Source organism: Staurois parvus, unplaced genomic scaffold (genome assembly GCF_062004578.1).
Source record: "Staurois parvus isolate SC_StPar_1 unplaced genomic scaffold, SC_StPar_1.0 ptg000091l, whole genome shotgun sequence".
NCBI lineage: Eukaryota > Metazoa > Chordata > Amphibia > Anura > Ranidae > Staurois > Staurois parvus.
The window spans coordinates 1,732,846-1,749,082 of record NW_028317887.1 but is presented as its reverse complement, the minus strand read 5'-3'; the positions used below and the strand labels follow the sequence as shown (position 1 = coordinate 1,749,082).

The window sequence follows — 16,237 nt, the reverse complement described above, 5'->3', positions numbered from 1 at the left end:
TTCAAAAAAACTGACCTATAACTTTACCAACACAAACAATATTGGTGCTACAATCTCCACCACTTTGCTATTATATTCTGACAGGCAGCTGTACACACTGACCAAAAGTCAATAGGTTCCCGCTGAACTGCTAATTTTGGCCAGTGTGTACCCAGCTTTAGAAACTAAATGCCTTCTGGCAGAACACCACCTATTTTTCTGTAGTTTCAGAGTCTTTAAAGGGATAGAATGGCAAATGTGCAAGTATTGCCGAAATGTGCTGCATATTTATTTTTTTGCCCTGACATACACTTTAAAACAGGAAAATAAGCTGTGATGTGCCAATACTATGTAACACAGAATTCTTCTAATGTATACAAAAGAACTGTAAACCAGAGCTATAAAAAAGATTTAAAGCTAGAAAATATGATACTGTATTTGTAGATATTCTTCAGGATTTTTATATTTGCCGTATATCTTGTTTCAGCGAGGCTTCAAAGAATGCAAAACTCATGAGAGAGTTCCAGTTGATACCCAAATTATTGCTGACTCTGCGAGACATGTCTCTCTCCCAACCCAGTATTTCTGCCATCAGTAACGTACTGAGCTACCTGCTACAAGGCTTCCCCAACAGCAATGACCTGCTCAGGTATTCTATTGATGATACCTAGAAAATTAAAATATTATTTTGATTGACATTTAGTTTGTGGGTACAAATCAAGTCATTGATGTACAATGTTATTTTTTATATGTTTTTGATTTGTGCTGTCAAGGTTTGGTCAGTTCATCTCATCAACACTACCTACATTTGCTGTTTGTGAGAAGTTTGTTGTTATGGAAATAAATGAGGAGAAGCTTGAGCAAGGTAAGTGCTCCACTGATTTTTCTTTTAGGTTTATAATACCCATCACATTGAAAAGCACAAAGTAACACCTCGTCTCACTATTGCAGTGTGTTTACTCATAGATCAAATTATAGTCCATCCTATAACTGTACCAGACACTAAGACAAGGAAAACATTTTGATTTTAATTGCACTAGGACTAGGTCATATTATTTTGTCTGTCTAAAAACCCATGGTTATTTCTGCACTGTAAGTGAACTGTACAGTATACTGTAAATATAAGTGCCTAATTTTTTATGATTTCTCAATTTTACATTGTTTTTCAATGTATTTTTATATGTTGTTTGTTGGCCAATTGAATGTTATACCCTAAATATTCAACCTTGCAATAAGTAACAAGTTATATATATTACTCGATTTTTAATTCTTGACTTGTAACTTTTGCAATAAATATAGAATACCTATAAAAAATATTTTGCGGCAATAACACCTGGTACTTCTACATCTAAAGCAGTCATAACTAAATCGCGGACCGCGGTCTGGATGTGGACTGAGCCACTGTCCCATCCGAACCCACGGCCACACCATTTAGGAGCCTTCCTTCCACCCTGACCTCAGTTGCTGTCATTCTTAAGTCAGCATGGAGAGTGAGAGGCAGGGGATAGTAAAGATGGGAGAGTGGCCCGGAGGCACAGCTGCACTGGATGGAGGGCGGGAATTGGAACTGCATGAGCTAACTTTTTGAAATAACTAGCAAGTGATTGGTTGCTAAGGCACCAGGCAGTCCTAGCAACCAATCAGCTTGTTATTAGGAAAAGTTAACCTCAGCAACCCCCTTTTCCTGCCCTCCATTTGCTGTTGTTGTGTCTCCCAGCCACTCTCCGTACTGGGGGCTGTGTGTTTTGTGTGTGTGTGTGTGTGTGTGTGTGTGGTGAATTGAAGGGGGCAGAGCACATTGTTGTGGCGGTGGGGGGGAGGGTGAGAAAAGGGAGCAGAGCTGTGGGGGGAGGGTGATGTGAAGGAGAGCAGTGCTGTGTGGGGGTGATGTGAAGAGGGCAAGTGGGGGAAGGGAATATAAAGGGGAGCAGTGCTGTGGGGGGTGATGTGAAGGAGCAAGTGTGTGAGGGGGGTGTAAAGGGGAGCAGTGCTGGGGAAGGGGGGGGGGTTGGAGTGTAAGGGGCAGGAAATATAAAGGGGAGCAGTGGTGTGAGGGGGAGGGTAATGTGAATGGAGGCAATTGTGGGGGGGGGCTGGGAGATTTAAAGGGGAGCAGTGCTGTGGGGGATGATGTGAAGGTGGGCAAATGAGGGGGGGAGATGTAAAGGGGAGCAGTGGCCTAATTGTTATGATTTCCCAATTTTACATTGTTTTTCAATGTATTTTTATATGCTGTTTGTTGGCCAATTGAATACTATACCCTAGCAGCAGGCAAGGTCACCCTAGTGTGGATACTCCAGCAGGTTTCCAGTAAAAAGCGTGCATTGAAGGAGTGCCAGACCAAAAGATAAGAGTCCAAATTAATTTATTGATATTATGTTAAAAGACAGTCAGTGCATTTCTGGGGTCAAACAAATCCTCCCTCCTCATCAGGGCTACAATAAAACATAATGTAATGTAAAAATAATTGGGACTGAGATATATATATATATATATATATATATATATATATATATATGGCATCTGCTTACCGTGTAGAATTTGATATAATTAATTTTGAAAATTAATCCATTACACCTTATCACTTAATATCTGATATTCCGTCATCTTTTCAATTGCATGTATGCATGTTTGTGAATATGTGGGCATTTTTGGATACACGCACATGTCTGTGTATGTTGTCCAAGATATTTACGATTGTTGGGCTCATGATTTTATCAGTCACAATTTTTTTTACATGATATTACTTCTTTATTATTATGGCTTTTGGGAGCTATCCATGCAGAATCCAAAAATATCTAAAGCTGCATATTTAACATTCATATTTTTTTATAAGGATCTGAAGATGACTTTGGAGGACTTGTTTCTGCTAATCTCATTGTTCTGAGAAACAGACTATTGGATATGTTGCTTAAGCTGCTTTACACCACAAAAGAGAAGACAACCGTGAATCTGCAGTAAGTGTTTATGAAGAATGAAGCTTTCTTTGCTTTTTCCCAAGCACCTAAGGTTCACTTGGGACAAACTAGTTGGAGATTAATTTTGATTGGTAACTGTGAGATATACCAGTTTGCACATTGCTATTTGTGGTGTTCATTAAACTTGAGCATAAAATAACATTTAGTGTGACAAAATGTCAAGTTTATGTAAAGATTGAGATTACTGTTCAACCTTTGTGTGATGTGTAATTCAAAATGCAAATTGCATGTTTTTGTTGGGGGGGGGTTAACAAAAATCAATACAGCTTTAGCTTATTATCATGCTGCAAGTAACAAACCATCTTTGGGAAGGTTGTTTATGGGTGCTTTATATAGTGACAATATAGTGCTTGCTTTCATGGAACTTAGAGTTTTGAGGAGTTTATGTAATGGAAACCTGTTCCGTGAAACAAATAGGTTTCCAATTTTAACCTGCTTTTGAAAATGCTAGTTGTTTGAATGTATGTTGCTGTAGTGCTCTGAGTATACAGCCAGTGATTCAGATACTTGTTCCTGGTCAATAAAAATAAAAACGTCAGCTTTGGTGGACTCAATAGGTCCAGCTTTCCTTTGCAGAATTCAATACATTGTAGAAGATTTGTGTGTGTGTGTGTTTTTTTTTTTTTGTACATAACTCCCGCAAGGATGCCAACTGATGCCCATTCTCCCTGCTGTAGAAGGAACCTTTAAGTAGGTTATGTGTTTGCATATTTAGCTTGGTTACAATTGAGCTGATTACTAATGAAGTTCAGAATGACCACATAAAAATTCTGTGAAGATTCACTTTATTATCCAATCATGCAAAAATAAAATTGTGGTTTACTTATTTCATCTGCACATGCTGTAATTGGATAATTGAATTGAACAGATTTTTTGTGGGAACATGTGTACATTTTTTGTAAGTCATCTGTACTTGACAGATGGAAAGAAAAATCTTTTGTCAAGGTAAGTTTGTTAATTTCTTACATTTTTTTTACTTCTTCCATAAAGAGCCTGTGAAGAACTTGTGAAAACGCTTGGCTTTGATTGGGTAATAATGTTTATGGAAGAACATCTACACTCCACCACAGTGACAGCAGCCATGAGGATTTTGGTGGTTCTTTTGAGCAATCAGTCAATCCTTATCAAATTCAAGGAAGGAGTTAGTGGAGGAGGATGGCTAGACCAAACAGACTCCGTATTGACTAATAAAATCGGCACTGTGCTAGGTAAAGTCTTTCCTTGCATGTTACAGCTGGTGCGAATGAAAAAATGAAAAACTTCTGTACACCTAATACAATAAAAAAACAAAATTATCACTGCTTATTTCCTCTCTCCCCCCCCCCCCAAATCCTTCTTTTTCTCTTTTTATCCCCCTTTCTTTTTCTTTCTTTCTTTCTTGCCGTCTTTCTTTCTTTCCGTCTTTCTTTCTTTCCGTCTTTCTTTCTTTCTTTCCGTCTTTCTTTCCGTCTTTCTTTCTTTCTTCTCTCTCTCCCTCCCTTCCTCCCTTCCTTCCTTCCTTTCTGTCTTTATCCCCCTTTCTCTCTCTCTTTATCCATCTTCCTCTCTCTCTTTATCCATCTTCCTCTCTCTCTTTATCCATCTTCCTCTCTCTCTTTATCCATCTTCCTCTCTCTCTCTACCCCCCTTCTCTCTCTACCCCCCTTTCTCACTCTCTCTCCGCCCCCCCCCCCCTTTCTCTCTCTCCCCTTTCTTGAAAATAATTGTATTTTGTGTTTAAATATGCTGGCAACGTCTATCCTTTTATTACTGTGAATGCATATTGTTGTTTTTGTAACAACCATGCAAAATTAGATTTGAGTTATTGTTTTTGTAGTCTGAAACAGACTCTCTTGTTTGACTTTGCAGGTTTCAATGTAGGTAGGAGTGCCGGCGGCAGATCAACACTCAGGGAGATTAACCGTGATGCATGTCATTTCCCTGGCTTCCCGGTCCTTCAGTCACTTCTTCCCAAGCACACGAACGTACCTGCCCTTTACTTTCTGCTCATGGCACTGTTCCTTCAGCAACCGGTCACTGAACTGCCTGAGAACTTGCAGGTCAGTGCACCTGTCACCAGCAACCGAAGTAACCGGGGTTGCCAGGTAGGAATTAGCCAGTGAGGCATGTATGTGTTTTGTCAATCTCTTTAGATTAGACAATTATTCTGGTATAATTACTCTAGAGCTCTCTCTCAAAAATAAAAAATTTTCATTTCTGCTCCACTAATGTCTAAAAAAAAAAAAACAAAAAAAAAACTTCCATATAAGATGTAGCTGAAACACTTTTCAAGGCAGGAAAAGTTTTCTTTAAATTGTTTTGTGATACCAACATTTCTATATAATTAAATGAATGAGGCAAGTGATTCTTGAGTGTCTTTTAGTTTTTTACATTTACCTGGCTCCTCTTGTTACAATAGTTACGCTTTATTGTATGTACAAAGTATGCTGAATATTGTGTAACATAGTAAAATGTCAGCTTTAAATACATAGATTAAAATTTTTTTCATTATTACAAATCCATACAGACATTACAAATCTTTCCACATGGCCTATTACATTTTCCAGATTGATAGGTTGTGCAGAGCTTGTCAATACATGTAATATTTTGGTCATGTATCTTTTTCTAAAAACAGATAATGTATCTGCCTAGCACAACTATGGGCAAAAATCTTTCTCCTACAGGCTGGTACACACAGACTGAATATCAGCTGGTATCTGCCAGTTTAACAGGAAACTATTGACATCAGCTTGTGCACAGCAGCCTGTCCGGCTTCTGTCGAAAAGGCATGCTGGAAAACCAATGGCTGCCAGCGCTGATTAGTGTGTACTGGTGGGGAGGGGCAGTCCCCCTGTCAGAACTCAATAGCTCAGTTGGAGAGATCACCGCATTATTGCCTGGTACACACTTTCATTTTTTTAACCCTGCAGGCTGAACAAAACCCTGATTTTGTGTTCTGGCAGGGGCTTTTACATTGCTACAGGTGTTGTAATTATAATTCATTGTGTTCTTTCCTTAGTTTGACTTGGATTCCATCTGGACTTTCATCTTTGGAGTTCCTGCTTCCAGTGGGAATGTGTTCTCCTCCATCCACAATGTCTGCACAGAAGCTGCCTTACTGCTATTGGCCATGCTCAGGACAATGCTTAATTCTGTAAGTGTGCTGTATGTTTATGCTTTCAAGAGGTACCCTTTAAAGCAGGGGTAGGCATCCTTTGAGAGGTGGAGATCTACCATGACAACATGGAAGAAAGCAAAGATCACACGGGTGCTGTGCCCTGACCCAGAGGTCAGTAGTGGGTATGGCAGTGTACAGAGGTTAGTAGTAGGTAGGGTAAAGTACAGAAGTCAGCAAGATGTATGGCAGTGTACAGGAGTCATTAGCATGTCGAGCAGTGTACAGGGATCAGTAGGGCAGATGACAGGGGTGAGCAGGACAGGGATTAGTAGGGCAGAGAACAGGGAGTCAACAGGGCAAAGAACAAGGGGCCAACAGGGCAAAGGTAAGGGGGTCAGCAAGACAGTGTAAAAGGAGGGGGGTCACCAAGGCACAGTATAGAGGGGTCAGGAGGACCTGGTACAGAGGGTTTAGAGGAGCCCGGTACAGACAGATCTGCAGGGCATGGTACAGGGGGGGTCTTGAGGGCACAACACAGGAGGTTGGAAGGGCACAGTACTGGTGGTGGTTAGATGGACTGGGAGCTCTAGAGGGTACAGTACTGGAGAGTCGGGAGGGTATGAATACTGGAGTGTCAGGATGGCATGGTACTTGGGATCAGGAAGGCACAGTCTTGTGGGGGTCAGGAGGGCAGACAACAGAGGTGTCAGGAGTACATTGTACTGGGGGTCAGGAGGCATGCTACAGAGGGATGAGGGGGGTATGCGCTGGGGTCAGAAGGGCACATAAGTGATTTCCTGATGCTGGTCAACCTGTTCTTGTGTGCTGATACCCGTAGGCCCTCCTCTCTCGTCACATGATATCACCCATAAGTGGAGAGGAGGACAAGTGGGGGTCAGTACACTGCACTCAAGAGCCTGAAGTAGTGCAAGCGCTGTCAAAATGAACTAAACTAATTAAAGCTAATGAAGCCAAACGCTAACACCGCACGCACGCACACACACACACACACCTCTTATTTGCATTAAACATTTTTTTTTTGGTATATCTAAAATGAATGTAAAGATGATGTATTTTTAAATTGTCCAACACTAATTAGATTCGGTAAATACTTTCATTCCCATAGGGAGAAGTTTTAATTTACTTTTGCTACTGCCACCTTGTTATGAGACACTGGCAAGTTAAGGGATAAGTTCACCTTTTGGACAAAAATAATAAATGTACATTTTTTTGCAGGTAAAAAAATGTGCATTTATTATTTTTGTCCATAGGAGCCTGGAAAGCATTGCACAAGCAATCAGCAGATCACATGTCTTCTGCAGACTTGTCAGAATATCTGCTTGTCGCACAGAAAGTATGGCCAAGCAGATATACTGACAGGAAGCTTCAATGAACTTCAGTGAACTACCACGGCGCTCCACAGCAGCTGCAGTTATGGAAACATGTTACATGTTCCACCCTAAAAATGGGTGGAACATGTAACATGTTCCAAAGGTGAACTTATCCTTTAATCACTGTAGTTATCTGCAGTCATCATTTAGTATCAAGCTAATGTACAATTCTTTCTCTCATCTCTCTATCAAGTAATATTTCAAGTTGCATTGCTGATGTTGCATTAATTCTAAGATTCCTTTATTTAAAACAGCCATGGCAGTCAGAGGAGGAGGGCTCATGGCTTCGAGAGTATCCAGTTACCCTGATGCAATTCTTCCGTTACCTCTACCACAATGTTCCAGACCTTGCTCCAATGTGGAACAGTCCTGAGTTCTTGTGTGCCTTGGCAGCATCTGTATTCCCCTTTAACATTCGTCCATATTCTGAAATGGTAAAGAGCCATTTTTCTTGTGGTTACTTCTATTAGACATAACAGGGAGTGTGTGATAAGAGTGTGATATCTTGTACATATGTATAAATGCATTTTTTGGAGTATGACAGATCTATTGCTCTCCATATAATCAGTCCAAAAAAGGACAAACCTGTAATGAAAAAAAAAAATTATGAGATCGCTTTATAATACTTTCTTGTGGTTTAGTTTGAAATGTTATATAATGGTTGCTTGTCTTATTGGCAGGGCAAGGGTATTAATCAGAAATGTCAAGTTCTCCTTTTATTTCTGCTTTTATTCCTTGAATCTGCATCTAAAGACTGAACTCAGCATATTTTTTTCCATGTTTATGTTTGTTCCATAGATTAACTATAAGGCCCCTTTCACATGGGGCGGATCTGATTTACTCAGCAGGGGATCTGTCCGCTGATCCCCTGCTGATCAGAGCAGAGCGGGCAGATGACAGGTCTGTGGCTGCCTTGTTTATGCAGAACGGACATGGAACGAGCCCACTGTGCTGAATGGGTGGACGGGTGTAAACGGCCCAGCTCTCCATTTACAGCCGACTGCCTTCTGATCCAATCCACCTAGACGGAGGGGGACGCATCCCCTTCTGTTTGGGCTGTAAATCAGTGCTGCTCCTATAAGACCGCTTCAATCATTTGTGCACAATCCAGATTTCATCTGAATGCGTTGACATTGTAGATATCTAATCACAAATACCTGTTGCTACAGATTGAAGGATCCATTTCAGTCCTTTCAAAGCAACTCTGTCAGGACAAAAATTCCAAAAAGGTCTACCTGCAAAAGAGGAGTGTAATTATTTACTTCTCCCACCACCCTTGCCATTGGACATGAAAGAGAATTATTCCTCTGAAGTCCACTGAGAAACTGACACTTCCAGAAGTGTCCATCTCCTTGGTCTCCTGCAGCCCTCAGTGGATCCTTCTGCTGACTTCTGTGTCACTATAGGACATGGTAGATATCTTGAGGTTGGTGGGAAGGAGCATCAAGCCCAATGTGGGGAATCAGTAGATTGATACCCCAGAAGTGTCTACTTCAGAGGAAGACTTCTCTTGAATGGAGCAGCCTTTTTGGGCATATTGTTTCTGACTGGATCAGTTTATACAAGATAATTGTGTATATTTTTATTTTCATATAAATGTTTTTGTAAGATTCCTTTAAATAGCTGACTATGTGGTTTGCAGTTTTGCTTTATTCAATGGCACTGTGTGCCACATTGAGATGGGAGTATATATCATATTGACATCTATCCTCAGAGATTATTAACACGCAGCAATTAGCTGCATAGAAGTCAAATGACCCTTGCTTATTACATGTATGTCTGAGGGCCTGTAAACAACTCATGTGTAAAATGAAATCTAACAGCACTTCTGCACATAGAACCGTAAATGTCACATTGCCCAACTGTCTCTGGTATATTAGATGAACATGATTTACCCAACTGACATTTGTCTTGTATAGTATGACAGAAACCTAAAATATCATGACGCGTTTGCAGAGATGGCATTTCTGTAGATTTTTTTTTTTTTGGAAGATGTGTGCAAAGTTAGTCACCTTCAAATCTTCAAATATCTCCAGTGCTGACACCAAGACATAGTGCTACTAGACTGCTTAACCCACATATATTCATTTAAAAAAAAACCTGGTTTTTGACAGGTGGCTTTCTTGCCAGATCCTGTAGGGATTGTCTGCGAGATAAGTGCTTAAATTATCTACCTCTTCCAGGGACCTGGGGAGGAGTTTCCTTCCTAGGATGGTGTCTTGTTACCCCGTGTGCAAAGTGAGAATGATATTGATAATAAATGTGGACATGAAAGAACTTAATGAAACCTTTCTTTCAAATAGATATATTTATAGGGTGTATTTACTCCAGATTTCCAACATCTAAAAACTAAAATACGACTTTTTTGTTGACTTGCATTTAAACCATCATCTGGCTGTGGTATGCAAAATTAATCATTGAATGAAAATAGTAATATCCTTTACAAATACTAGATATTTAAAATCCCACAATTTAGTGTAAATTATGTAATTTGCCATTATCTAAATATGTACAGTAATTATATAATTATTGTCCCCAAAAACAGATCTGCATAACAGTGTGGCTGGACAATATTTCAGTTTGTAAGCTTGTTTTGCTTTTTTAAGTTTTACCATCCCTTTATAGAAAGTAGAGCACCCCTGTATTTTAAATTTCAAAGGCTTGGTTCACAAAACTGCAATTTCAGATGCGACTTGGAGTCCCACAGAATCGCATGAAGGTGGAAATCACAATGTTTTCAGTGGTGACCATTCACATCAATGCAGCACAGCACAGTGTGATTTTAGAAAAGGTTCCTAGACTGTTTTGGTGTGACTCCGGTGCTATTTTGGCTCCATAGACTTCAATGGAAAAGCACCAAAAAAGCATCTGCATGTGATTTGACGTATTTTTAGATTTTGTCTGTTTTTTTAGAAATTTTCACAAGTACATAAATGTAAACATGTACGATATCCAAAAAGGTAGAAAACAGTCAGACCTGTCCAATTCTTCTGAAATACATAGACCTAGTATACAATATTCAAGTATAGGTGAGTATAGGAACGGATACTAGGAAACAAAAGCAGCATAACATACACAGTACAATGTCAAATGAAAGAGAAATCCTACAATATATATGCTGTATAACCCGCATAATGTTTAAACGTTGGATTTATGAAGTGGGGCCCAGCCCACTAGAGTATAGTCTGTAAGATACCACCCAAATGACCCCGTTTTCCGTACTACAAATGAAGATAATGGTCAACCGCCATATATAGAGGAAAAAAAAAAAAAAACAATGAGGCAGAGAAACAAAAGGAGGGAGAGAGAAGGGCACTTAGGTCCAGACACCATTTATATCCTTAGCATGTATTTGGAGATAAGGTGGATCTCCTAGTACAAGCTGCAGGATCAGGATGTGTCATATATGGGAAGCAAAATTTGATGAATACCTAAAATGGTTCCTTATTGTATAGGCAAGTTTCTATCTTCCTCAGTGCCTTCTTTCCACGAAACCATCTGTTCCATGTGGCATAAAGAGTCCATTTCACCCACTCCGACATAGGAGGAGCATGAGGCTTACAACAGTGTCTTGCGATGACGGCCCTGCCTGAGGTCAGGAAATGACATGGTTATTGCTTTTTAATTTACTTAAAAGAGCCTTGTATCCTAAAGATCACTGTAATTTGGGGGATATTGAGAATATGATCCCCCACAAGCATATAATATAGATGGAATATTTTATAAAGAAAGGAACAATTAACGGACACATACCACAGATGTGGGTCATCGTACCTGGAGCCCCTTGGCACCTCCAACACTGTTTCGGAATAGAGGGGTCAATATTATGGAGCACAGTAGGGCACCAATACCGTTTGGAGAGTATTTTGTCATTTCTTTCCTGCGCTTTTGTTGAGATAGACCATTTACCACACATTTTTGGTGCTTTTTTTTTCATCCTGTCTACTCTCCTCCTCCCAGGAGCATCCCTCCTTGAACAAATCTAATGAGGATAAGCATAGGTACTTACCTTTTTATTCACATGCGTGTGTAATTGAGAACATTTCCTCATGTGCACAGAGGTCATTATATGTGGCCAAAACCTTTCTCTCTCTTCCCTATTTGCAATGACTGGATGGATACAGTATCTACACTTCCTCTCCTCCTGTTTAGTCAACGCTTCCTCTCCCTCTTCTTCAGTCAACACTGCGGCAGTAGCTATAACAACTGATGTCATGACCAAGGACAGAGAGGACATGACTGCTTAACTGCCACACAACACAGACAAACAAGGGAGTAAAAAGGAATAGGACTTATTTATTTTATGTTGAGGCAGAGGCATGAAAATCACATAAACGTGTCCTGTTTGACCTGTTGGCAAAGTATACAGCAACATATTCGTTGGGGGAAAAAAACCTTATGAATTTGGCACTAGCTGTTAAATTCTTAAAAATGGCAGCATGGTAAAGGAAAGGGAGATCTGTGTGAGAAGTGTATTTACAAACCCAAAAACATAGACCATGGTCATGGGCATAGGGTTTTACATGATTGTGTCATCTTTGAGCCACTATATTAGCTGATAAAATAGTTTAACACAGGATAATACCTGATATCATGGGGAATACTGAAAAACACCTGAAAGTGTTATTTAGCGTGCTTTCACTTTGCAAGAAATAATCTGTCTGGTGCTTGGTGTGCTCTAAATCTATAGAACAAGTCAGATCATACTCTTAGCAAGTCTATCATTGTATTCATGTTCTGACTTTATTATGACATAATCAATTCTGTACAAACGTTTCCATGAATCCAGGATGATGACTGTAATTGTCTTGTAACTGTAATGCATTATATCCTTTTGTGAGTTCAGATTTATTATCGGAGTATGTTTCAGATTTTCTCCTGTTCACTGTAACTTGGCTATGAGATGCAGATTATGTGCAAACACTGTATCCCACAATAACCAAGTAGATTTTATTTTATTATAGTAAAATGAGTTAATGGTTTGCTGTGGTTCTCAGCACTTTTTCTTATTGCTGCAGCTTTATCGTCCTTATATGCAGATTTTCTTGGCTGTTTTAGTTTTTCTATATTTATGTTTAAATGTAAACGATATTGATTGTTTACATCCTGGCAGAAGTACAAAATAGAGCATTTGAATAGCACATTTCTATGTCAAAATTATTGAATTATATACTTCTAACAGGGGGATCAATGAGATATGTTACCAATTACTGATTGCAATGTTCTGATGATAAAATCCGAGAGCAGTGAAATGCCATTTTACAGAACATAAAATCTCAGTAGTGTTGTTCTTATCTTACTATAGCTGTTTATATGTGTATGACAGATGGAGCTGAATAGGCCTCCTAGGACTGAAGGCTGTTTAAACATGATCTGGAGCATACTGGGTACTGATAGTGTCAGAGAACTGTATTATCTTGTTCATCTGCCTAATGTTAGATAGGTAGGCAGTGCCAGGTGGTGGCATATTGCTGGGAAATGCTGCACAAATCATTGTTTTAGCATTATTTACAAGGTTCCAAAAATGGGTTCTTGTTGTTCAGTTTCAGTACATAATAAAGGAAAGAATGTCTTTTATGAAATGCAAACAGTGCTAATTTTAAAAACAAAGGAATGCCAGGTGCTATGGGTGGGAGTGATGAGTAATTTGTACACATAATTTAGTATAATTCAAGCATGGAATGCTACCTATTTGGGAACCACATGCTCTTGTATGTCACAAAAATATTTTACTCCTGCTACACTATGTACATAGCAATATATAGAAAAATGATTACTAAAAATAAAGCTATAAAAGTCATGGACAACCGCTGCTAGAGGCTACTTCAGATCATAGTGACATGTCTCAAACGAATTGAGTATTACCGTATTTTTCACTCCATAAGACGCACCTAGGTTTTAGAGGCGGAAAACAAGAAAAAAATTATTCTGAACCAGTGGACTGCAGACATAGTACAGGAGATGACCAGAGACTGCGGACAGTACAGGAGATGACCAGAGACTGCGGACAGTACAGGAGATGACCAGAGACTGCAGACAGTACAGGGGATGACCAGAGACTGCGGACAGTACAGGAGATGACCAGAGACTGCGGACATAGTACAGGAGATGATCAGAGACTGCAGACATAGTACAGGAGATGACCAGAGACTGCGGACACAGTACAGGAGATGACCAGAGACTGCAGACAGTACAGGAGATGACCAGAGACTGCGGACAGTACAGGAGATGACCAGAGACTGCAGACATAGTACAGGAGATGAGCAGAGACTGCAGACATAGTACAGGAGATGACCAGAGACTGCGGACAGTACAGGAGATGACCAGAGACTGCAGACAGTACAGGAGATGACCAGAGACTGCAGACATAGTACAGGAGATGAGCAGAGACTGCAGACATAGTACAGGAGATGATCAGAGACTGCAGACAGTACAGGAGATGACCAGAGACTACAGACAGTACAGGAGATGACCAGAGACTGCTGACATAGTACAGGAGATGACCAGAGACTGCGGACACAGTACAGGAGATGACCAGAGACTGCGGACATAGTACAGGAGATGACCAGAGACTGCAGACACAGTACAGGAGATGACCAGAGACTGCGGACATAGTACAGGAGATGACCAGAGACTGCGGACATAGTACAGGAGATGACCAGAGACTGCGGACACAGTACAGGAGATGACCAGAGACTGCGGACATAGTACAGGAGATGACCAGACTGCAGACACCGTACAGGAAATGACCAGAGACTGCAGACACAGTACAGGGGATGACCAAAGACTGCGGACGTACTACAGGAGATGACCAAAGACTGTGGACACAGTACATGAGATGACCAGAGACTGCGGACATTATAGGGGATGACCAAGAGACTGCGGACAGTATAGGGGATGGTCAGAGACTGCGGACTGTGTAAGGGATGACCAGAGACTGAAGACAGTATAGGGATGACTAAGACTGCGTACCTTTGGGGAGGGAGGGGGAGCGGGTACCTGAATTTGACAGGTAGCTGCTCTCACTTCTGCGGAGTTGTCCACCCTTTAGTGTGGGCACCAGGCTGACCGGCCCCTCTCTATCCAGTGCACATGCGTGAGAATCGCTGCGCTCTGTGATTGGTTCAGCGTCTTCTGGGACCTGTCATGTGTCCCAGAAGACGCCGTACCATTGACAAAGCGCAGCGCTTCTCGCGCATGTGCACTGGGCACCCAGCTGTCACAGCTGGGTGCTCACGCTAAAGATGCCGGCGCGGGAAGACTGTGGACCGAGGAACAGGTAAGGTCCTGCTGCACAGAAGAGACGAGCAGCCGGCCCGGTATTCTCATGTGGCCCATATCTCAACAGTGCCGCCACTTTACTAAAAAAAAATAAGTAATTAAATATTGCTTTGAAGTCAACTTGTACTTCACCCATAATAGGCAAAGTAAACATTTTACTTTATCCTAGGTACTCTAAAGAGCATTGTTTCTTTCTTCACACCCACCTACCACCCCAGTCCATATGAGGATAATGGAATATTTTATATTTTGTGACAGCAGGTGAAGAACTTCTGCGGCACTAGAAATCCTTAGTGACCAGTAAACCCAATAGTACAAAATGTATGTACTGTATATTCACATCGCTCCGTACCCTAAAGGAGCTGACAATCTAGGTCCCTACCTCAAATGCATACAAATACGGTATGTACACATAGTGTATACTATGGCCACTTTGGACAGGAGCCAATTCATCTACCGGAATGTCTTTTGGAGTGTGAGAGTAGGCCCAGTACCGGAAGAACATGCAAACGCTGTACAGATATTGTCCTGACCAAGTTTGCTATTTAATTGTCCGCTGTAGAGAATTGTAGTGTTTGCACTATTGTTGGAAAACGTTATTTGTTATTCTAGCCCCACAAAATGAGTACAATCAGATTTAAATTTTGTATGCAAGTGAGATTTAAGCAATACATGTTTTTGAGCCTAGGATCATGTACAGAAGTGCTCAGTTCAGTAATTTTGAGAATACCAAGTACGGTATAACAGCAGAAATTTGTCTTTAAAAAAGGTTTTGATATGTCACTCTGTATTCATAAACCCGACTAAATATGCAACATTTCAGGTTACAGACTTGGATGATGAAGTGGGCTCTCCTGCTGAAGAATTTAAAGCCTTTGCGTCAGACTCTGGCATGAACAGAAGTCAGTCTGAATACTGCAATGTGGGCTCCAAGACTTATCTCACCAGTCATCCTGCCAAAAAGTTTGTGTTTGACTTCATGCGTGTCCTGGTCATTGAGAATCTGTGTCAGACTCCTGCTAGCAAGCAAACACCTCTCATAGACTTACTGTTAGAGGTATGACATCCTTATGTGTGCATGTGTATGGGCTAAGGGCAGTATATGTAATGGTTATTAATGTGCGGCTTCATTGTTCATTCCTGATGAATATTTACCCTAGTACAGTGGTGTTTTCTTACCGTTTTTTGTCTTGTTTTGTTTTTTCATTTTCCTTGCAAGTCATTGGGTATTTTCAGCAAGATGCATTTTCAAAACATTCACTAAGCTATGTGAAAATTCCCTAATAAAGGGAAACTTCTCTTGCAGCATGAAGAGCCAATTTTCCTTTAGTAAACCAACTTCGTAGTGTCTGAGTTAAAGGGAAACTTTAATGAATTCGGTACATTTTGAAAAAGTGTTTAGTGCAAGTTTACAACCTAAACTTTTATGTCATGTTTTCATTACATTTCTCAATTATTCATTTTAACATAGGAGGGGATTTACTAAAACTGTTGCACACATAATCTGGTGC

At 40.5% G+C, this 16,237-nt stretch overlaps 1 protein-coding gene across 6 annotated transcripts in view; it reads left to right on the top strand.

Annotated features, from left to right (window-relative positions):
* WDFY3 (WD repeat and FYVE domain containing 3) overlaps positions 1-16,237 on the top strand; it is a 363,148-nt gene that overhangs the window by 244,131 nt on the left and 102,780 nt on the right. For 5 of the 6 annotated variants that reach the window (XM_089670537.1, XM_089670536.1, XM_089670541.1 and 2 more), the window contains 8 exons: positions 467-628; positions 753-844; positions 2,816-2,936; positions 3,948-4,165; positions 4,806-5,041; positions 5,956-6,090; positions 7,700-7,879; positions 15,550-15,783. In XM_089670537.1, coding sequence (XP_089526663.1) covers positions 467-628; positions 753-844; positions 2,816-2,936; positions 3,948-4,165; positions 4,806-5,041; positions 5,956-6,090; positions 7,700-7,879; positions 15,550-15,783 — 1,378 coding nt within the window. The remainder of the gene's footprint in view (positions 1-466; positions 629-752; positions 845-2,815; positions 2,937-3,947; positions 4,166-4,805; positions 5,042-5,955; positions 6,091-7,699; positions 7,880-15,549; positions 15,784-16,237) is intronic. The other variant, XM_089670539.1, reaches the window with a different exon arrangement.